This window comes from Nyctereutes procyonoides, unplaced genomic scaffold, assembly GCF_905146905.1.
Source record: "Nyctereutes procyonoides isolate TBG_1078 unplaced genomic scaffold, NYPRO_anot_genome, whole genome shotgun sequence".
NCBI classification, from domain to species: Eukaryota; Metazoa; Chordata; class Mammalia; order Carnivora; family Canidae; genus Nyctereutes; species Nyctereutes procyonoides.
The window spans coordinates 12,250,068-12,273,697 of record NW_026575049.1 but is presented as its reverse complement, the minus strand read 5'-3'; the positions used below and the strand labels follow the sequence as shown (position 1 = coordinate 12,273,697).

The 23,630-nt window shown below is 44.0% G+C and overlaps 1 protein-coding gene across 1 annotated transcript in view; it reads right to left on the bottom strand.

Annotated features, from left to right (window-relative positions):
• Nucleotides 1–22,905, bottom strand: part of KCNMB4 (potassium calcium-activated channel subfamily M regulatory beta subunit 4) — a 59,132-nt gene extending 36,227 nt beyond the window's left edge. Inside the window, exon 1 of the mRNA XM_055327769.1 lies at nt 22,570–22,905. Coding sequence (XP_055183744.1) covers nt 22,570–22,905 — 336 coding nt within the window. The remainder of the gene's footprint in view (nt 1–22,569) is intronic.
• Nucleotides 22,906–23,630: the final 725 nt, after the last annotated feature.

Genomic DNA, 23,630 nt, shown 5'->3' with positions numbered 1-23,630 from the left:
TCGACACAAGACATACACTACACATTTTAGGGAATAACAAACAACAAGCAACCAAGTGGAATTGCAGCAGATTTTTAAATTTTGCAATTTAACTCAGTTTGAATTCTTTGCTATTTAGTGTTTCCCCTCCCCCACAGGGGGAAATGGGTTTAAAAGAACGATCTCTCAACAAATGACAACTCTGAGATTTCGATAGAAGAGGCACACCCACATGTTTCTGAAAAGGTCAGATAAAAACTTTCACTGAGCAAATGGAGTTTGTATTAACATCTGTTGTGGTTTCACGTGGGAAAAAAGGAAATGTTCCTCACCTTTAGGATACTTCTGATGGGGAACAGAGGGCCAGCTGAGGACAAAGCGCAGGGGATATCCCACAAACGACCCCCACCCAGGGTGGGATCTGTGTGGCATTCCTCAGCAAATTCCCAAGGTCTTGCTGGAGGGAAAACAACCTTTAACTTGCCAATGGCCTTCAGCATTTCCTAGGTCCTCCATCGCATGTGAAAACCCCGCTGAAACCTCCCTTCCCTTCCCTCCCCCAAGTCTGCAGGTGTGTACTCAGCCACCCTCCCAGGTCCCTGCTCTTCCTGCCCACGGGTCCTGCCCCTGTGCTTTCAGAAAAACCACCATCTTGCACCAAAGACGTCTCAAGAATTCCTTCTCGGTCATCAGCTCCGGACTCACCCCACCAAACCTCACCCATTGTCCAAAACTTCATCACTTTGAGGTAGTGTGGATGGATTTTTAGACACAAAGTCTTTTTTTTAATATTAGGGAAACTAAGGGAATATTTTTTTTTAATATTTTATTTATTTATTCATGACAGACACAGAGAGAGAGGCAGAGACACAGGCAAAGGGAGAAGCAGGCTCCATGCAGGGAACCCGATGTGGGACTAGATCCCCGGTCTCCAGGATCACGCCCTGAGGCAAAGGCAGGCGCCAAACTGCTGAGCCACCCAGGGATCCCCAAGGGAATATTTTTTATATTATTTATATTAGGGAAAATAGCCTGTGATCAATATTCAGGTATTTTTTTCCCAGGCCAGATTCTTTCCAAGAGTATCCTGGATTACATAATGAGCTTGTGCTACTCTAGGAAATTTCACCGCTCCCATGCCTAGGGAGGAAATTCTTTTAAAGGCTAAATCTTGCATTCTTAAAAAATCATTATTGTTCTTTTTCTTATATCCCGATTCTCCAGTTAGTTCATCTCCAAAAGTTCTGAGAATCCTAACTCGGATTCTCTCTAGAGTCCTTCTCAGTTCTGGCAGACCAGGGTGGACTGGTAAGCATTTTGAAATAAATACTAGTTCACAGCAGTGTTCTGAAAAAAAAATTTTGGAAATTCAGACACCACTTTCCTCTTGAGGCTGTTCAAACCTGATGGGTTTCCAGGCACTATGACAGCTCCACCAGGACGGGGTCTCCACCAGGACCGGGGCTCCACCAGGATTGAAGTTCCACCAGGACTGGGGCTCCACCAGGATCGGGGCTCCACCAGGATCAAAGTTCCACCAGGATGGAAGCTCCACTAGGACTGGGGCTCCACCAGAATAGGGGCTCCCCCAGGATGGAAGCTCCTCCAGGATGGGGGCTCCACCAGGATCGTGTGCCCCGGGGTGGCAAACACGACGACGTGGGCACCGTATGGGCAGCACTACTGTCGTCATGGCTGACAGTTGTTGATTTCACATGAAGCGTCTCATTAATCCAAATCCCACTTAATCCCAGTAAGTAACTGGTATGGTCACCCATGTTTGACAGATGAGAAGACTGAGCGGCAGAGGTTTAAGAAGACTTTCCCTCTGTTACACATAGCAAGTGGAGAAGTTGGGGCTCCGACTGCAGCGTGTTCTTATCCGTGGCCCCATGTCTCTATCTTTAGGGCTTCCCACTCTACCCTCTTTGGAGCTCCTGCTGGGGGGTGAGGGCGGTGCCCTGACTTTTGCCTCCCTCACTTCCAGGACCCAGGACCCGTGTGAGGATTCCTTGGGAATGGGATTGGAGCAGGCCTCTGGCCTGAGGGCTGAGGCAGCTGCTGGCGCTTTGGTTCCCCGCACACTCTCCCTCCCAAAAATGCACTGTAAGTCTGTCCCCTCCTGTCTTACTTTGGCTCCGGGGTTGGGTTTTGGTGCCATGGATGTAATTGCACTTAGGGGAATTATTAGACACGACGTCTTTGGTCAGAGGACAGTGAGTGCTCCCCTTGGAGAAACTTCATACAGTTCTGACCTTTTTTGGTCTTTCTTTGGCAAAAGCAGCATTTCCCAATTTCTAATATCATTATCACCCAAATAACCTTCGCTGTTGTCTGTAGCACTTGCCGCCTAAACTTGCACGAAATCACTTTTTGTAAAAAGCCAAGAGTAAGAGGACTGTGATAAAAATATATTTAATGCTTAATGCTTTTTTTTATACACTTAGTAAAAAAAGATTTTTTTTGACTTTTGCATTCACGGACCACGTTGACAGAATTGAGTGGGCTAAGACTTCAGTGAGTTTTTTAAGGGAAGACATTATCATTTGATGTGGGATATTTGGTTATGTACTTATTATGACCTATTTTTCCATTAACTTATTTTAGGGTTTATCAAGATTTATAATAGCTTCTTTTCAGCCTATCACAGTGGATTTATATTTTAATAGTACCCTCTTGAGTGTGTTCTTTTGTGTCTTGAGGATTGCATTTCAATCATGTGGGCAGACTCCTTTACTGAGTCATTAAAAAAACAATTGCACAAAACACGTGGTCCATTGAAACATCAGGGAAGTGAGTTCTATGTTAGGCATTATCTAAGAAACAAGTAGAAAAACTGTTTTTTTTTCCACTAGTTTATCGACTTCACTTGGTTAAGGAGGATGGTATTGAAAGACATAATACTAGAATAGGTTTAGCTGATTAAATACTTTCCAAAGTAAACTTGGTTAGGAAATGAATTCTTGGGGTGCCTGGCCAGTTCAGTCCATAGAGCATGAGACTCTCGATCTTGGGGTGGTAAGTTTGAGCCCCACACTGGGTGGAGAGATTACTTTAAAATAAAAAACCAACAAAATGAATTATTAAAACATTATCAGTTGGAACATAGGTCTAATAACTGTTTTTTTATACTATGATCCCTCATTTTCTGAAATCCTGTTAGTTGTGTCAGCTATGATTCATAACTTTCATGACATTTTTGACAATATAAACATATAATTATGAAATAAAAACCAACTGACCCATTTATAAACACCATAATGTTTTATATGCCTGATCTCCATTTTTTTTAAGGATTTTATATATGTATTCATGAGACACACAGAGGCAGACACACAGGCAGAGGGAGAAGCAGGCTCCCCATAGGGAGCCCGATGTGGGACTCGATCCCAGGACCCCAGGATCACGACCTGAGCCGAGGGCAGAGGCTCAACCACTGAACCACCCAGGCATTCCATGCCTCAACTCCATTAATGGTGTACACACCTTGTGAATGTAGGTTAACTTAATAAACACATATGAAATTATATGTCAGCTAAAAAATAAAAATTAAATTCTAGGACAGGTGGTTCCAGAATGTGTACCCGCATCTGAAAGCCAAATGAAAATAATCTTGTGGAAGAACTTGAAGTTCAAACAAATGGCTTAGAAAACATAAAAAGCAAGGCTAACTAAGAACAGGAGAAGCTAAAATAAGCTCTTCGGAGAGAACAGGCTGGGCAGCTACCGTGTGGTGCCCAGCCTAGACCTGTGTTCATCAAAGTCTGTTCCATGGACCACTTGGATGGATCGTGCATCAAAAAGATCCACCCTCCTGAGAGTCTGATTCGGTAAGACCCAGAATCTGTTTTTAACAGCTCTCCCTTCCCTTGGAACGACAACTTTTTTCCACCTGACCAGCTATGCAACAAACCATTCTTGACTGCTGAGTACTGGACAGAGTCCGAAGACAAAATATTACCCACCCTTTACTCGTGTCTCCCCTCCCTTCCCAGGAGCATGCAGTGTGGTAGTAGTAGCATATCGACAAAGTGCTTTGCAATTACAGAAGAGGAAGTGAGGATTTTGGCTTTGGGGGGGTAGGGGAGAGGCTTCACATCCGAGATGATTTTGATGTTTTGATGTGCGCCTTTTAGTTTGAATGGGAGTTTGCTTCTCAGAGAATGGCTTGGGACATTCCAAGAAGAAGAAATGTGCAATGACTTTGTGTATAAATGTTCCATAAAGACTGAGTCATCTAATGTGCTTGGAGGATAGGGGGCAGGAGGGAGGGTGTGAAAAATGCCCAATTATCTGAACTGCTACTTAGTGAAGAACTGTTCCTCTCTCCTTAAATGCTTCAATGAGAAATTGCTCGCTACCTTCTGCAGAGTATTTCCACCCACCCACCAATGCTCTTTTAGTTAGAATTTATTGTCATGTGTTGACACTATCGGCATTCTCTAATTTAGTAATACTCATGTAGCTTCTGCATTCAAGCAGAATCAGGTTGGTGATTCTATTAAAACTAAGAAAAGTTTCAAACAAACGACGTTCCACTTTCAAGACAAAACAGTTGACTTGGCTTTAAAGCCAGAAGATAAAAATACAGCGTCTTTACTGAAAAGAGAGATCGAATCTAAATAGAAAAAGTCAAACCAAAGCAAGAAGTTTTAATCTGGAACAAAGCTCGATAGTTATTTATGACAGTACACGGAAAAGCTGGTCCCATGGCATATGATCATGGTTCAACGTCTTTGAGGAGTTAGCCAGTTCTCATGACCACACAGAACACTAAAATCACTAAAATGAAAGTTTCTCAAGTGTTCGTGCATGCATTCAGAGGTGCCTCATCGATGGCACTGTGTCCTGTATCGTATACCGTAAAGTACACAAATCTCAATGTATGTGTGTATTTAATATTACGACCATCACTTCTGCATGAAAGAGGCCAACAAGCTGTGTCCATGCTAAGTCCCCCAGGATCAGGATTGAAAGATGGTGGTGACAAATGCTGTATGTTCCCTACTTGAGGCAGAATTTTTCCAAAGATGGCTGCACCAATACATTTAGAGTAGTAATGGGCACTGGTCCTGATGATGAGTACGACTATGCTTACAACGGGGGTGGGGCGGAGGGCTCGTGGCAGCAGGAGAAAATGGAGTTTGGGCCCAAGTTGGGATCACGATAGGCCCAGAGTCCCTGTGCCTGTTCCTACAGATCCTGAAGGTCACATGCAATCCCCATACCTAACATTAGTGCCCAGGTCCTCCTTGGACCCCCCTACTCAGAGACAGGAGCTATTTGGTGGGCGACTCGGAGACCACCCACTCTTTCCCCAAAGAGTAAGCCAGTGGGCGAGCGCTGCCGCCCTAGGAAGCCCCAGGGATTACAGGAGTGGGGATTCCTGGCCTGCGCTCCTTTAGCTGCCTGTGTGGCTCCCAAAGGGGACAGGCAAGTCCTGGAGAAAGGCTGTACCGCTCAAGGAGTCCGGGGAGCTGATTCGGGGGGGGGGGGGGGGGTCTATTGATGGGAGCCAAGAAGTTACCCCTGGGACCTATTCTAAGGTGACTCACCTGGCAAATGCTATTCTCTCCGTCCTTGTGGACAAGGAGCATGAGAGGCAGCTGCCTTCACCTGGCTGGGGGGGGGGGGGGGGTGTCCAGGGCTGTCTTACTCAGCGCGACCTCCGCTCTGGCTGCTGTGCTGGACTCCGCAGGGATCTTGGCGACAGGCTGATTATTGCACCTGGACGCGCGGAGTACACAGTGCCCTAGATTCGCTGGCAGAGCTCAGGTGAGCCAGTGAGTGGGAAACTCGGGGACGGCCGCCTCGGGGGTGCTCCTGGGAGTCTAGTGGTCCACGGGATTTCTGAATAGCCCTTCCACAGTGAGAGGCAGACAGTGGGGCACCTGGGTGGCTCAGCGGTTGAGCGTCTGCCTTTGGCTCAGGTCGTGACCCCGGGGTCCCGGGATCGAGTCCCACATCAGCTCCTCACAAGGAGCCTGCTTCTCCCTCTGCCTCTGTCTCTGCCTCTGTGTGTCTCTCATGAATAAGTAAATAAAATCTTTTTAAAAAAATCTAAACATGGAACATCAAGTTACCATGCTACCCACTGTACACTGGGCTTTTCAACCCCCTAACACAGAAGGGTGTCGTTTACAGGCCTGAAGCAGCTCATGCTGGGAAAGAAATTTCTATTCTTTTTTTTTTTTTTTAAGTTATTTATTTGAGAGACAGAGAAAGAGAACATCAGTGGGGAAGGGGCAGACGGAGAGGGCAAAACAGACTCCCCGCTGAGGAGCGAGCCCATCATGGGGCTCAGATCATGACCTGAGCTGAAGGCAGATGCCCAACCGACGGAGTCCCCCAGGTCCCCCATGAAGTGAGTTTTATAAGCAAATGACTCACACTCCCAGCGCACCTTCCTATATTATCACCTTTTCCAGTCTGTCTTATAAATGGTTGTTAATCCAGGCCTGTTTTTCTACTACTAGGATATATACACACCCCCAGGAGTACTCTGCAGTGTGCTAGTGGGTGCTCAAAGCCCCTGACCAGTTTGGGTGGACTAAAAAAAAAAAAAAAATCTGATCTCCGTGAGTGTAACTTTGAACAGAACTTCCGATTGTTGTCTCTCTTGCAAGGAGAGATGTTGAAGGTATAGACCTACAAGGACTTAAGGACACTGCCCAGCAAAATCACATTTTGATCGAAGGGTTGAGACTGTGCTAGTTTCTCAGAAACAGAACTCTAAGAGATAAATGTCAAAGTTGTATTTCCCATGTGTCCTTTCTCAGGAAGCTACTTGAGGATGCACTCCACCAAAACAGAGGTATAAACCAAGAAATAGGAAGGCACTGGGTCCAGGAAACAGAGTGCTCAACATGGGAGGGACACAGCAGAGCTAGGTGTAACCGTTCAGTTCCGAGCAGCAGCAGGCTGAAGGAATCTGGAAAGGCCATCCCAGGAGATTTCTTTAAATAAAGAAAAGTGGAGCTAACTGTGACCTGTTATGATTACCTATTTGAAAAACAGTGTACAACAAAGTGGCTTTATGCTTTGGTGGGGAAATTTTGGAAAAGAGAAAGGTGCAGAGGAAAGAAACTAGAACAGGGGATGACTATCAGCTCAAGGAAAATAAGCAGCTACAGAAATTAGCAATAATTTACATAGTTAAGTTAATGTTCAATGTTAGTTTAGCCAAAAATTATGATAGGACCATATTTAAAGGATGAAGGGCAGGAAAATGGGGTAGAATGGGATGGTGTAAGAAAGGTAAATCCTGGGGCGCCTGGGTGGCTTGGTCAGTTAAGTGTCTGCCTTCGGCTCAGGTTGTGATCCCAGGGTCCTGGGATCGAGCCCTGCACTGGGCTCTCTGTTCAGGGTGGGGAGTCTGCTTCTCCCTCCCCTCGGCACCTCCCCTCCGCTTGTATGCACCTCCTCTCTAATAAATAAAATCTTTTTAAAAATGTATTAAACCAAGCATAATAGATACACAAGGTAAAACCTCCAGGCAAACATGCTTAACAGTTGTACATTTTTCCAGATATTTTCTACATGTTATTTTGACATGAATGTGAGTACACGCTTCTCTGTCTTGCTCTTTTTCTTTCACTTTAACAATATATCTTGGTTCTCTCATACCTGCATAGAGGGATCTCATTCTTTTTTCTTTCTTTTTTTTTTAAATTATGTATTCATGAGAGACACAGAGAGGCAGAGACACAGGCAGAGGGAGAAGCAGGCTCCACGCAGGGAGCCCGAAGTGGGACTTGATCCTGGGGACTCCAGGATCACGCCCTGGGTGAAGGCAGGTGCCAAACCACTGAGCCACCCAGGGATCCCACCATTCTTTTTTCAATTCTGCTATATGGACGTGTAAGATTTATTGACTTGTCCTCTACTGAAAAGCATTAAACGGGTTTCCAGTGTTTTACGGTTCCAAAGGAGCAACAGACTTCCTTTTACAAGCATCTCTACATACATATTTGAGAACAGGAAAAATAAATGTATACATTTAAAAGTTATGACTTTTGTGTTCCAAAGAGATTGTATTATCAACTGCACTTTTGCTAGTTTACAAGAGTCCCTACCCTCATATCATTAAAAGAAATTTAAAAAATAAATCTGGTATAATTAAATTTCATGACTGGTGAAATATGAGACTTCTTGTTTTAATTTTCATTTTTGAAGATTTTTATTTGAGAGAGACCACATGCACAAGAGAGCACAAGGTCAGGGAGGGGCAGAGTGCAACGCCCTTCCAACTGGACCCCGGGACCCCGGGATCAGGACCTGAGCCAAAGGCAGGTGCTTAGCTGACTGAGTCACCAGGTGCCCCCAATTTGCATTCTTAATTAGAGGTATATTTTTTTCTATATTTAAAAAACTATGTGTATTTCTTTTCTGCACCTGACTATCCATGACATCTCCCCATTTTGGTCATTTTCTTGCTGATGTTTAAGTCTTTAACATAGCAAAAAAAAAAAAATTGTTTTCATAGAATCAACCTGGAAACATTATCAGTTGGAGTTTCTTGGAATACTAGTGAGACCACACATATTTTCGGTGTCTGCCTAGCTGTGATTCTTCACTGAGCTGCCTGCCTGTTCATGCCCTGGCTTTATGTATTTATCGAGAGTTCTCCAGAAAAACAGAACCAAGAGTATACAGGTGGACACGTAAGAGATTTATTATGAGGAACTGGCTCGCCCAAGGTTAACTGAGAAGTCCCACAACCTGCTGCTCACAAGACTGAGACCCAGGGAAGCGGGTGGTGTAATTCAGTTCAGGTTTGAGGGCCTTTGGTCACAGGAGCACCAATGTCAAGTTCCAGCTCAAGCAGAGAGCAAGTCCACCCTTTCTCTCCTTTTTTGTTCTACTTAAGACCTCAACAGATCGGATCGGATGACGTCCACCTGCATTGGAGAGGATGGATCTTCTTTACTGAGACTAACGATTCAAATACTTCTTCCAGAAACACCCTGACCGGTGCACCTAGAAATATTTTACTGATCCTCTGGGCATTTGTTAGCCCAGTCAGGTTGACACATAAAATTAATCAAGCCTAGTGTTCTACTGAAAAGATGGCCAATTATTGCTAAGAGCTCTTTACATATTGAGTTTTGAATCATTTCTCTACCATTGTGTAAATATTATTCCAAATTTATCATTTTTCTTTGAATTTTAATGCTTTATGTCATTAAACAAATCAGTGCATTCCTTTATGGTTTCTACCCTTGGTGTCAGGTTTAGAAAATTAAAACTTTTATTTTCCAAATAAAATTTGGGAATAAATTTAGTATTAAATTTAGTATTTTTAAATGTGTATTTTTCCAAATAATAGGTAAGTTTTAACATCATTACTGAGTAAGATATCTCTTTATGAGATATTCGAAATGTCAAAATTTGCAAAGCAAATCTTTTTTTTTTTTCTGATAAAAGCTTTATTGAAACATAAATCACATACCATTTCATTCACCCACTTAAAATGTACACTTCAGGGGCGCCTGGTGGCTCAGTCGGTTAAGAGTCTGCCTTCAGCTCAGGTCATGACCCCAGGGTCCTGGGATGGGGCCCTGTGTCAGGCTCCCTGCTCAGTGAGGCGTCTGCTTCTCCCTCTCCCACTGCCCCTCTCCCCTACTTATACTCTTCCTTGCTCACTCTCAAATAAATAAAATTTAAAAAAATAAAATATGCAATTGAAAAAATGTAAAAAAATACAATGTTTTCTTTGTAGATTCACAGAAGCATGCAATCACTGCCATAAAAGTTTTAGAGTATTTTTTATCACCCCAAGAAGACACCCTGTACATATATGAACACATTTTTATGTGCTTATTGTCTATTTGTATACCTTCTTTGGAAAAATATCTATTCACATCTTTTGCCTATCTTTAAGTTGGCTTATCTTAAGCCTTTTAATTGTTGTGTTGAGTTGTAGAAGTTCTCCATTTATTCTGGATATTCAATCTTAATCAGATACCTGATTTGCAGATATCTTTCCTCACTCCTGGTTGTCTTTTCACTTTTTTGACGGTGTCCTCTGAAACACAAGTTTTTAATTGTGTTTAAGGATAATCAATTTTTCCTTTGGTTGCTTGTGCTTTTCAAGTCAATTTAAGAAACTGTGCCTAATTCAAAGACATAAAGATTCACACTTATGTTTTTCTCTGAGAGCTTGATAGTTTAAGTTCTTACATTTAGGTTTCTGCTCCATTTTACATTAATAATTTTGGCATATGGTATGAGGTGGAAGTCCAACTTCGTCCTTTTGCAACAAACTGTTTCAGGACCATTGGTTAAAAAGACGGTTCTTTACCTGTTGAATGCTCTTGACAGAACTGCCAAAAACCAATCGCCCATAAATGAACTCATTTATTCTGGACTCTCAATTCTATTCCATAGATTGGTATGTGTATCTTTATGCCAGTACCACAGAGTTTTTATTATTGTAGCTTTCCAGTAAGTTTTAAAATTCTAAAGTGTGAGTCTTCCACCACTGTCCTCTTTTTTCAAGATCATTTGGCTATCCTTAATGTTTCTTAAATTTCCATATGAATTTTAGGATCATTTTCTGCAAACAAAAATCCAGCTGCGTTTTTGATGCAGACTATAATGGATCTGTAGACCAATTTGGGAAGTGTGCCACTTTACGATATTAAGTTTCCCAATCCACAAACAACAGGCCTTCTTTAATTTCTCTTGAGAGTGTTTTGTAGTTTTCAGGGTACAAGTCTTTTAACTCTTTTGTTAAAAATACTCCTATGAAATATATTCCTAAGTGTTTTGTTATTTTGATAATGTTGTAAATAGAATTGTGTTTTTAATTTCATTTTAGATTGTTCATTGTTAGTATATAAAAATATAATTGATTTTTGTATATTGACCTTGAATTCTGTAATCTTGCTTAATTAATTATGTCTAATAGATGGGTTTTTTGTTTGTTTTGCTTTTGGTAGATCTTTTAGGAGTTTCTTTATGCAAGATCATGGGACTTACATAGTTTTATCTCTTCTTTTCCAATTCAGCTGTCTTTTTATTTCTTGCCTAATTGTCCTGGGTAGAACTTCCACCATCAAACAGGAGTGGCAAGAGCAGACATCCTCATCTTATTTCTGATCTTAAGGGGAAAGCTTTCAGCCTTTCACCATTAAATATATTAGCTACTCATAGTTGCTCTCTACCAGGTTGAGGAAGTTCTCTGTTATTCCTAGTTTATTGATTTTTTTTAAGACTAAGAGGATTTTGTGAAATGTTTTTTCTGCATAGATTGAGATAATGTGATTATCCTATATTTTATTAATATGGTGTATTACACTGATTGATTTTAGAACATTGAACCAACCTTGCATTCTTGGAATGAATCCTGCTTGATCATGGTATATAATCACAAACTTCCAAACAATAGAAGAGGGGACCCTTCCCAAATAATTCTATCACCACAATACCAAAATCAGACAAGGACATAGGAAAACTACAGACCAATATATCTGAAAGTACAGATGCAAAAATCCTCAACGAAATGCTAGCAAACTAAATCTACATAAAAAAATGATTATATACCATGACCAAGTTAAGAGAATGGGGAATGAGTATTAATGTGCATCAGATTCCTTTGGGGACTGATGACAATATTCTGAAATTAGACAGTAGCAATGCACAATTTTGTGACTATACCAAAAACTACCTATTAAAAGGGCAAATATCATTTTATGTGAATTACATGCCACTTTTTTTAAAGAAAGTTGCCTAACCACTATCTTCTCTTTTCTCCTTTCCTACTGCCTGAAAGGCAGATAGCCTCAAGTCAGTAAAAAACATGTTAAGGGATGGTAGAGCACTAAGATGGTAGGAATCTGAGTCTTTGGATAACCTTCCACATCAGACTGGCACAGCCCCAGGGATTGGCTCCTACAGGCCTGACATTTACAGAGAAAAACAAAAAAACAACAAAAAAAAAAACTAGTACCTGCTTTGTTTAGGTCACTGTGATTAGGTTCCTGTTAAAGTATCCCATCCAGTATCTTAATTAATTCAAATAGGTTGTTTCTACTTTTCACTACTATACACAATTCTGCAATGAAATTCCTCATATATATATTTCCCTGGATGTGTGTCAGAAGGGTTTTTTTTTTGTTTTTGTTTTTGTTTTACAGTAAATACCTTGAAGTTAAATTGTTGGGTTGTCAAGTATGCAAAGCTTCAGTTACACTTAATACGTTTTATTATTTTCCTAAGTAGTTGAACCAATTTTCTAGCAATGGGTAAGACTTACCTTTCTTGAATTCACACAATACTTCATCATGTTAAGTCCTGCCAAACTGATGGGTGTGAAATGGTATTCCATTATTGGTGTCATTTGAATTTCCCTGAGATTAGTGGAATTGAGCATTTTTTCACATTTACTGATCATCTGAGTTTCCTTCATGAATTGCTTATACATATCCTTTGCTCGTTTTCCCATTATGCCATCTACCACTCTCTTAATGATATAGACATTTTCATTTTTACTTATTGCTTATTACTTGTTTTGCCATTATTTTCTACTAGTATTTGGCTTATACTTCTATTTTGTTTACCATAATTTTAGTCATACAGAAATTGTTATTTTAATGTGCTCAGAAGTATCAATCTTTTCCTCTTATGTCCTTTCAGCCTCATTTCAGAAAATATTTCTTAAGTATGTTTATGTCATAAAGTTATTTTATAGTTTTCATATTTAGTTTTTCTTTCATTTAGAACTGGTTTTTTATGATTGTGAACTATGTGTCAAATTTTCTTTTTTTTTTAATGTAGAGCTTAATTTTTCATTCATATCCTGGTGAACTTCTGACATCTTCTATACCTTTCAGTAAAATTTCACAATTGCCAGTTTAATTTCACCGAGGATATAATCTTTATTATTTTACTTCTTTAAAATTTGTTGAGGCTTACTTTTTTGACCCAGAGTATGATGTTTTTGTAAATGTTACAGGAGCACTTAAAATAATGTGCACCTTGCTATAACTGGACCCACTATTCTAAATGTCAGTTGTGTCTGTTGTAAAACATGTTATTTAAATCTATTATATATGTATTGATATTACTTTCATCAGATTGTTTATTAGTCATAAACAGAGGTGTGTTAAAATCTCTATCATGGGGCAGCTCAGGTGGCTAAGCAGTTTAGCACTGTCTTCAACCTAGGGCCTGATCCTGGGGACCCAGAATAGAGTCCCACGTTGGGCTCCCTTGCAGGGAGCCTGCTTCTCCCTCTGCCTGTGTCTCTGCCTCTTTCTCTCAGGAATAAATAAATAAAATCTTAAAAAAAAAAACCTCTATCATGATAGGCTTGTTGGCTTGTTTTATTTTTTTTAAGGATTTTGAGTCTATATTTTTAGGTATATCCTAATATTTAATAATTGATTTTTTTACAATTACAAAATGTCCCTTTTTATTTAGTAACAAATTTCTGCCTGAGAATCTATTGGATACATTGCAAATACTCCAGCTTTTCTTTTCTTTCTTTCTTTTTGGTTGATATTTATATGTATAGTCTCCCATCTTTTAACTTTTAACTGTTCTATGTCCTTATATTTTATGTGTGACTCTGAAAAGCATCATATATTTGAGGGTTTTTTTTCCCAGTCTATAATCTGTCTTTTAAATAGAAGTTAGTCCACTTATATTTAATATAATTATTTATAAATTGGGGTTTAGGGGCAGCCCCGGTGGCGCAGCGGTTTAGCGCCGCCTGCAGCCCAGGGCATGATCCTGGAGTCCTGGGATCAAGTCCCACGTCAGGCTCTCTGCATGGAGCCTGCTTCTCCCTCTGCCTGTGTCTCTGCCTCTCTCTCTCTCTGCATCTCTATGAATAAATAAATAAAATATTTAAAAATAAATAAATAAATAAATAGATAGATAGATAGATAAATAAATAAATAAATAAATAAATAAATAAATAAATAAATAAATAAATAAAGGTTTAAATGTACTATCTTATTTTTTCCTTACCTTCTTTTGGACTATTTGCTTTATATCATTTCATTTTCCCCACCTATTTATATAATTTTTTACTGTATGAATTCTTGAGCTTCGGCATAGAACTACTAAGCCAGAAACTGGAGTGGAATTTCTGATTCAGTGAGTAATAATGACTCGGTATTTAAAGCTGTGGTCAGAACATTAAAAATCTACCTATATTACAGCTCTTTAGAAACAATTTAATCTGCAAACTACTAAACTCTTCCTGTCTGAGATTACTTATCATGAGCCATCTCTGAAATCAATGTTTATGAAGATTTCACTTATTTCTAGAATCCCCCAAAATTATGTATCTAAAACACTAGTCAGAAACTTTTCACTTTTACCAAAAAGATTTATTATGTTACAGTATATTTTGGTTACATTTTGGGAACCTAGGACCTAGGATGAGAGTTGAAAATCTGAATTTCTAGCAAATTCACAGATGATACTGCTGCTATTGGTCCAGTGACAACACTTTGAGAAACCCCTGGTTTGCAGGAAAAAATGTACTAGATATAAGGAGATCAGCAAAAAGATACTGAAATAATGAAAGCAAATGATAATGCTCTTGACTAGGACACTGGCAGTGAAAAATTTTATAAGCATTAATAGCAGAGAATAATGATACCATTGAAAACAAGAGTCCAGAATAGAAGCAGGTTTTAAAGAGATAGAGATGAATTTTGTTGGTATTTTTACCCTTGAAATAGAGAAAACAGAAAGCTATTATAATCAAAATTGAGAACTTAGCTTTTACTAAGCAGTATTATTTTCTGGTTTTCTGTTCTTTAGAACCATTTTAAAATAAAGTTCTCCTGATAAAAACCATTAAGTACATGTATTTATTACAAAGGAAAAATTGGGTTAAACTTGTAAGATTTAAGTTTCTAGGATTTAATTTTCTCTAAATGAGATACAATATATGCTACTGTAATATAGTTAGGTTACAACTAGTAACTGGACACTGGATAAGGTTTCGGAGTCCATTTAGTCTGCTGTACCAATCAGATGAGTGATACAGGAGAATGAGATGCATGGATATTCCTTCACATATGTTTCAGTATATAGACAGACACCTTCTAGTGACCCAATCTGCTAGAGTCTGCTACAAAACAAAGCAAATGCATGAAATAACCGTATTTAAATTAGTTTATAAAAGTCACGGTTTAATTTATATGACACTGATTATTTTAAAATAAAAGGATATTACTACAACTCAAAAGTACAAATTTTTACACATTTTTGTGACCTAGAGTATATCTAAGTCACAGCATAAGGAAGAGTTAGAAACATATATAATATTAAAAACCATTCTGTTCAGCATTTTACTTGAATAATTATGGTAATTTTAATATAAATGTATATACTACTTATCTAGGAACTCAACTGAATATGAAACTCTGCTGGAGACTAAAAAAAATAAATAATTGAACCCAGGGTAAATAAAATACATTTTCATTCATTGATGAGTGCCAAAAAATGTTTAAATAAACATAATGTGTCAACAACTTGTAGAAAGCTTTATAACTGAGGTAAGTTTGTGATAAAATAAATGCATTTTTTCCCCAAAATGTAACCAAAATATACTGTAACATAATAAATCTCTTTTGTAAAAGTGAAAAGTTTCTGACTAGTGTTTTAGATACATAATATTGGGGGGTTCTAGAAATAACTGAAATCTTCATACACAATAAATCGATTTCAGAGATGGATCGTGGTAAGTAATCTCGGACAGGAGTCTAGTAGTCTGCAGAGTAGACTGTTTGTAAAGAGCTGTAATATAGGTAGATTTTTAATGTTCTGGCCACAGCTTCAAATACCAAATCACCTACTCAAAAACCTTCCTTGGCTCCCGTATCAGATTCCCTTTGTTGCTTTAACGCAAACTTAATGGCTTCAACAACACAAATATATTATCGTAAATTCTAAAGGTCAGAATTCTCAAACAGGTTTCCCTGAACTAAAATCAAGACACCGGCGGGGACTGAACTCTCTTCTGGATTCTCTAAGGGAGAATCTATTTTCTTGTCTTTTCCCACTTCCATGGAAAAGGAGGCTGCCTGCATTCCCTGGCTCATGGCCCCCTTCTGTATATACCGCTAGCAATGGCTGGTTGAGTCTGTCCCATAGTGCATCATTCTGATCACCTCCTTCCACACTAAAGGATCCTTGTGATTACCCTCGGCCCGCGCCAGGATAATCTCCGTTTTAATGTCAACTTATGAGCAACCTTAACTCCATCTGTAACTTTAATTCCCTGTTGCCATGGAACATAATGGAATATAAGATATTCATAGGTTCTAAGGATTAGGATGTGGACATATTGGTGGAGGGGGTGCATTATTCTTCCTATCAGGGTTTCCCAATGTCACCAAACCCATGCAGGCTGTCAAGGATTTCAACATTATTGATCCCAATTTACTCTCCTGCCTTAGCCATAGGCTCCATTCTCCACATCGGATGTTCCAACCTGATGATTGGTCCATCTGATGATGGACCACAAACAGCCTGTACCTCGCGCAGCTCTACAGCTTTGCTCCTGTCATCTTCTCTTCCTTGATGTTCTTTTCAGTCCTCTCTACTTTTCCTCCCAAGATGAAAATCCTATTCATTCTCAAAATTTCATGGCAAATGTTTCATTCTCCCATGAAGCTCTTCTAATCTTCCCTCCCTAGATGTTCATATCATGGTCTTTGGACTTCCTTATAGGATTTATAGGATTTTTGATAGTTATTTGTGTTCTTTGCTAGAGAATGATCTCATTGAGGGCAGAAACACATGGATTCATCCTCCCTTGTGTGTCTGCTAGACGTATCTAAGACTAAACCCTAGCTTTTCAATCACACTCCTCCAAAACTACTCTCCTCTAGTTTTCCCATCCAGGAAAAAAATCACCTCCCTTCACCCGGTTGTGCTCAACACAGACTGTGGGGTCATCTTTGACCAGTCCATCGGTGACCTTCACCAGTGCTCCCTCCTGATCTAAGCTATCATCATCATTCCCCTTCCCCATGGGACACATTGTTTTTTATCTTGCCCCCATATCTCTCCCCTTGCACGAGTGAGCATGGGCATACACCTGGACACACACAAACACATACAAGTTCTATTCCCAACTCAGCCGCCAGAGGGATTCATTTGCATTTTTTAGAAGTTTAAGTCTGATTATAATCCAGTCCTTTATTATAATAATGTCGGACAGCTTACCACCACCGGTAGAATGGAATCCAAAGCCCTCCTCCTGTTCTGTAAGGCCTAACCTCACCTCCCACTGTTTTCCACCTTGCTTGCTATCGTCCTGCCTTATTGTCATCCTCCCGTTAGCCTGGTAGCCGCTTGCCCCAGGACCTGTGCACTCGCTGCTCCCTCAGCCTCCAATAGCCACGTGATTGACTCTTTTATGTCCTTAATGCCTCTGCTTTAGGTCTCTGTACAGATGTCACTTGATCGACCAGCCTATGCAGAAGCGTAGCCCTTCATTTCTTTCCCCACGGTCTGCACTCTTAATGCCGCTTGACTTTTCTTTACACACCTGTCACTACACGACATGACATTATAAATCTACATCTTGTCTGTCGCCATCTACCAAAACATAAACCTCACGAGGGCAGAGACTTTATTTCGATCTCTATTCTAGCCTCAGAACCTGCAAGCACTCCTAGCACAAAGTAGGCATTTAACAAATATTTGTTAAATGAATACACTTATCTTGGCTGTCCTTCTGTTTCTCACCCTGTTCTTTGATCATAAGATTCGAAGATGTGCTCCCGTTTCTGGCTCCGTTCTTTGAACCCAGATGCTAAGCAAGTATTGGCAGACTTGAGTTTTACCTACGTACCAAAACTTATTTCATAGAGTCACCAGAGGAAAAACCACAGCAAGCCAGGTTTATCATTGAGAAACAAAGATAATAGAGAAATCCTCACAAGCCAGCTTAGCCTTTTATTACTCAGTCTTCATTTGATGGGCCTCCCGAGAGCACAAAGTATATCACACTGAACATTTATTTCAGGGATGGAGTTCAGAAATTGACCCCAGCAGACCTCACTGCCTCCGCAGGAAGTGTGTGTGTGGGGGCGGGGCACGGGGGCTTAGGGCACCCGGGCTCCTAAGGATGGGGAGGTCCCAAGAAGGTGACAGGAAGCTACAAGGGCGCAGTTAGGGACATCCAGTTTGGGAGAAAACACTCAAAGTCTAAAGTCTTCCTTCTCTTCAATGAATTTCTCTCCCTTTCACAATACTGGTTTCTTAGAAACAGATTTTTTTTCCCTTTGTGTCTAGGTTTTTCAGACCAGAGAAAGAAATTTAAAAAAAAACTCTCGAAGCAAAAATAAAACATATAGCCTCTAATCACCCACTCTCTCTTGTTGCACATACAAGAGGTAGTTTTAAAAATTCATCTTTTCTTGGCCACCCAACGTATATATTGATGCAAAAAGCAAACAAACTGTGTAAGTTCATTCCGTTTACATTCCGTTTATACTAAACCAATTTTAGATGATCGTTTCTACACGAACGTTAAATGATTCTCTTCCTTCAGAATTTCCTTGAGACCCTCCTTTTACACCAGCTCCCTGTACTCAGTAGCATCAGTAACATCTTTGAACCTGAGAACACAGGTATTAATCACAATGAATCCTTTTGGTTCTTATTTCACTTTTCTTGCACAGTATGTTTTCTAAGCCAGTGGTTTTGGACTCTGTCTACACATTGGGGGTCACTCGCAGAACTTTTTTAAAAAAAACACCAACCACCTTCAGGACTCTCCCAAGACCAAGTCCAAATCTCTGAGGGTGGGACCCAAGCACCAGAATTTCTTTTCAGAGTTCCCCCAGTGAGTCTAATGGGCAGCCACGGTTAAGAACCAAAGCTCTCAGCCCACACAACTAACTGCAGGCCCCTCAGGAATAATGCAGTGATGGGAAGAGCAGCCACAGGAGCTGGTCCCACACTGAGATTTCACTGCGGTTAAATCCCAGAGCAGGTCCCTGGTATAACCAACTGACTTGAATACTAAGTCGTGGGACTGGATAGATACACCGATTACCCCTGACAATATGGACAGGATCCACTTAAAGGTATTTTAAAGAGAATATTAGTCAAAGGTCACATTGATTCACATCATTCTCTTTGGTAGTCTGTGGCTTAAGAAGTCTACATTTGCAATATTCTTTTCCCTTCCCCTCCCTTTTACTAAATCGAGGCAGCAAACTGAAGGGAGGGGTGGGGGAGGAGTCCCTGTTCTTTTTTCCCTAAGAAGTGAAATCCTAAGTGGGCTCTTACAGTAGTGGGCTGCAAAGAAGAAAAAGGCGGAAGGTGATTAGGATCCGCAGCATGGAAGGGAATCGGGACATTGGAATGGGCAGGGAACCTAGGCCTTCGATACGTGGGTAACGTGAGGCACAGAAAAGATGAAGGCAGCCAGGAGGCACGGGAAGGGGCGACGGGTGTTGCCTAAGATGAGAGGACAGTGCACACGGTCTGCTTCTGTCCTGGACTCTGGCACCGAGCTTCGGCTGTTGAATTTTTCCATCACTGATGGCTTACAAGAATTTCCAAATGGAGCATTTAATTGTCCAAAAGCAGAAAGGTGACTGCAAAAGAACAAACCTCTGTTCTCTAAAGGCTTTACTGTAATCACAATTTGGATAAAGAGACAGTATAGACTGACTGGCCGGCCTAAGGAAACCTTGACTAAATGGACCAGCATGGGATTCATCGCGGTTTTTTTCTTTGTTTGTTTGTTTTGTTTTGTTTTTGGTAGCATAGTTATCTTTCTCCAATTCTGTCATTTCTTGAATACTTCCTAAAATGTCATTCTGTCCAGATACTTCTTCAAAACAATAGTTGCCAGGATCTGGACTGGCACTTGAAGAAAACAAACTATTTGCAACAAAAAGAGAAAGACAAAACCGTAGCATTACATAAAGCATCATGACTGCTTCCAAGGGAGGTAAAAATCTATATCCTAATGATCCCAATTTATGTTTTTTTTGCCAGGTCCTTCAAAATTGCCCGGAAATTACAAAGCAGGCTTTTTGCAGTAAATCCTAACTTCTCTATGTCTTGATTAGATATTAGCCATTTACTGGTATTTGTGTACATAATTTATTATTAGGGCCTGAATCACTATCTTTTTTTTTTTCTTTTAAAAGATTTTATTTATTTACGAGAGACACAGAGAGAGGCAGAGACAGAGGCAGGGGGAGAAGCAGGCTCCTCATGGGGAGCCCGACGCGGGACTTGATCCCGGGACCAGGATCACACCCTGGGCCCAGGCAGGTGCCCAACTGCTGAGCCACCAGGCGGTCCCCGAAACACTATCCTATTAGCAGTGTTTCACCAGTTACAACGATGCGTCCTAAATGACGAAGTATCAGATGATTGCTGCATCTCTATTCCTGCTTGGCACTGTGCTTTATATTAATGGTTTAACCCTGAATCAAAGTGATGTCTCTAAGATTTCTTTAGAGATTCCTGGGTTTTATCACATTGACCTACGTTTGTTTTTGAGACACGGCTTCTTCAGGACATTGAACATCATGCCTTATCTAAATCTATCTCTAGGTCTACTTATTCGATATGATCTTCATTTCTAAATGAAATGAATCTACATTCACTGACAGGAGCATCTTTTTAAGATTTTATTTATTTATTCATGAGAGACACACAGAGAGAGAGGCAGAGACACAGGCAGAGGGAGAAGCAGGCTCCCTGCAGGGAGCCCGACATGGGATTCGATCCAGGGTCTCCAGGATCACGCCCCGGTAAACCGCTGCGCCACCAGGGCTGCCCCAAGAGCATCTTTTTTTTTTTTTTTAATTTATTTATTTATGATAGAGAGAGAGAGAGAGAGAGAGAGAGAGAGAGAGAGAGAGAGAGGCAGGCAGAGACACAGGCAGAGGGAGAAGCAGGCTCCATGCACCGGGAGCCCGACATGGGATTCGATCCCGGGTCTCCAGGATCGCGCCCTGGGCCAAAGGCAGGCGCCAAACCGCTGCGCCACCCAGGGATCCCCAAGAGCATCTTTTTAAAAGAGGAGTCATTTTTTTTTTTAAAGGAATTCCTTTTTTTTTAAATTTCCCAAATCCAAGAATTTACTGTTTGCTGAGGAAACGAGACCTGGAGTCTTCCTGCAGAGAAATGACGGGTCTGTTTTAAGTTCTCCTAAAATGCTAATAGAGAAATGTTTTCTTTTGTACAGTTAACAAAGTGTTGCTGTGCACAAGAGACCCATTGCCTTTTGGATGGTTTTTCTGCTTGGTCTGCAGAGGGGCGCAAAGGGCGGGAACTTTAAAGGGGAAACACCCTGACTCAATGGTTCAGCAACTACAACACAGCAAGAGAAGGGAAGGGGAGAAAGGAAGAAGGAAGAAGGAAGGGAAGGGAAAGGGAAAGGGAAAGGGAAAGGGATAGGGAAAGGAAAGGGAAAGGGAAGAAAAGAAAGAAAAGAAAGAAAAAAGAGAGAGAGAGGGAGAGAGGAGCGAGGCCTTCCTGCAGAAGCAGCTCTACTAACGCAGCTCAAGTAGTTCACAGGCCAAGGACGCGGCTTTTTAAAGTGTTTTTCTCCCCCGGGACCAGTTTCCTGCGTCTCCGTCCTCGGCTCTGCTTCCCTCGAGTCCTAACCAGGTTTTTCCTTTTTTCTTTCCCTTTTTTTTTTTTCTTTTGAGAACGATAAAAAGTTGCCAGGGAAGGAATGTTCGGTACATCGCACGGAGGCTTTTCTATTTTCAGTAAGTTTCGCCGCTCTGCGCGCAGATGGCTCCCCGGTCCCCGGCACGCGCGGCGCCGCCCGGCCCCCCGCGCGCCCTGAGCCCCGCGCCCGCTCGCAGCCCCCCGGCCGGCACCGCCCCCCGGACCCCGGCGCCCCGCGGAGTGTTCACGTGGGTCCCCCGGGTGGGGGCGCCGGGGATCGGGGGGAGCCGCGCGGGGCCACAGCAGCCTGCAGCGCCGGCCGCCCGGCTCGGGGTGCCCCCCCCCCCGCACGTCCTGGGCCAGCTCCGGGTGGGCACAGTCCCTCAACTCCCCCCTGCCCTGGGTCAGCACAGCCCCCTCTCACCTGCCCCCTGCCCCGGCTCCGGCTTCGAGTGGGCACAGCCCCCTCCCACCTCCCCCCTGCCCCGGCTCCGAGTGAGCACAGCCCCCCCACCTGCCCCCTGCCCCGGCTCCGGGTGGGCACGGCCCCCTCCCCCCTCCCCCTGCCCCGGGTGAGCACAGCCCCCCCACCTGCCCCCTGCCCCGGCTCCAAGTGGGCACAGCCCCCCCAACCCCCATGCCCTGCCCCGGCTCCGGGTGGGCACGGCCCCCTCCCCCCTCCCCCTGCCCTGGGTCAGCACAGCCCCCTCTCACCTGCCCCCTGCCCCGGCTCCGGGTGGGCACGGCCCCCTCCCCCCTCTCCCTGCCCCGGGTGAGCACAGCCCCCCCACCTCCCCCCTGACCCTGCCCCGGGTGAGCACAGCCCCCCCAACCCCCAGGCCCTGCCCCGGCTCCGGGTGGGCACGGCCCCCTCCCACCTCCCCGCTGCCCCGGCTCCAGGTGGGCACAGCCCCCCTCTCCCGGCCCCCCCCCCCCCGGCCCGCGCTCCCCGGCGGGGCGCCCTACCTTGGGGTTGGCGAGCAGCTGGTGCTCGTCGCTGTGCAGCAGCGCCCTGGAGTGGGACTCGGAGTTGTTCACGTAGACCTGCACGCAGGGGTAGAGCGCGGTGCCCCTGCAGTCGGCGCCACAGGTGAAGGTGCACTCGAAGAGCTCGCCGAGCTGCTGCACCGACAGCACCGTGCAGTTGGCCGCCGTGGCCTGCAGGTCCTGCAGCGCGGGGCTGAGCCAGCAGAAGCCGAAGATGAAGAGCGACACGACGCCCGAGATGATGAGAAACAGGCCGAGCCGGATGCTCTTGTCCTCGGCTTCCGTGTACTCGTACGCCACCCGCAGCTTCGCCATCGCCCCCCGCGCCCCCGCCCCCCGCGCCCCGCGCCGAGCGCCGCCGCCCGCGCGGGAGGAGCCGCCGCCGCCGCCGCCGCCGCCGCCGCCGCCGCCGCGACAGCAGGCCCGTGGGCGGCGAGGGCGAGCCGAGAACAAAGGGGCCGCGGCCCGCGACGCCCCCGGCGCCAGCGCCCCCCGCCCCGCCCCCGCCCCCCGCCCGCCGGCCCCGCGCCGAGCGGCCGCCGCGTCAGCGCCGCCTGCGCCCTCGGGGAGCGCCGCCCGGGCGCCTCCCGCCTCCAGCGCCCCCTGCCAGCCGCCCCCGCGCGCTCCCCGCCCCCCCCGCCCCGCGCCGCCCGCTCCCCATCTCCCGCGCGCCGCGATCCGGGCAGCCGCCCCGAGGGCAGGCGCGCCGCTCGCCCGAGCCCGGGGCTCCCCGGCCCGCAGGCGGCTCCGCCCGCCCCCGCCCCCGCCCCGGTGCCCCGCCCCGCCCCGGTGTCCCGCCTCGCCACGCCCCGGGTGGCCCCGCCCCGCCCCGCCCGCCCGGGGGCGTCTCCCGCAGGAGGGGGGAGCGCGGAGGGCGGCGGCCGCGCCGCAGGTGCCCCAGAAGCCCGCGGGTCCGAGGAGGACGGAAAGTTGAAACCCGAAAACCCGGCGGACGGCGTCGCGCCCCGGAGCGGCGGGAAAATGGAACTCCCCGCGGGGATGGCCGGGCGGGGGCCACCTGGGGGGCGACACCCCCACGC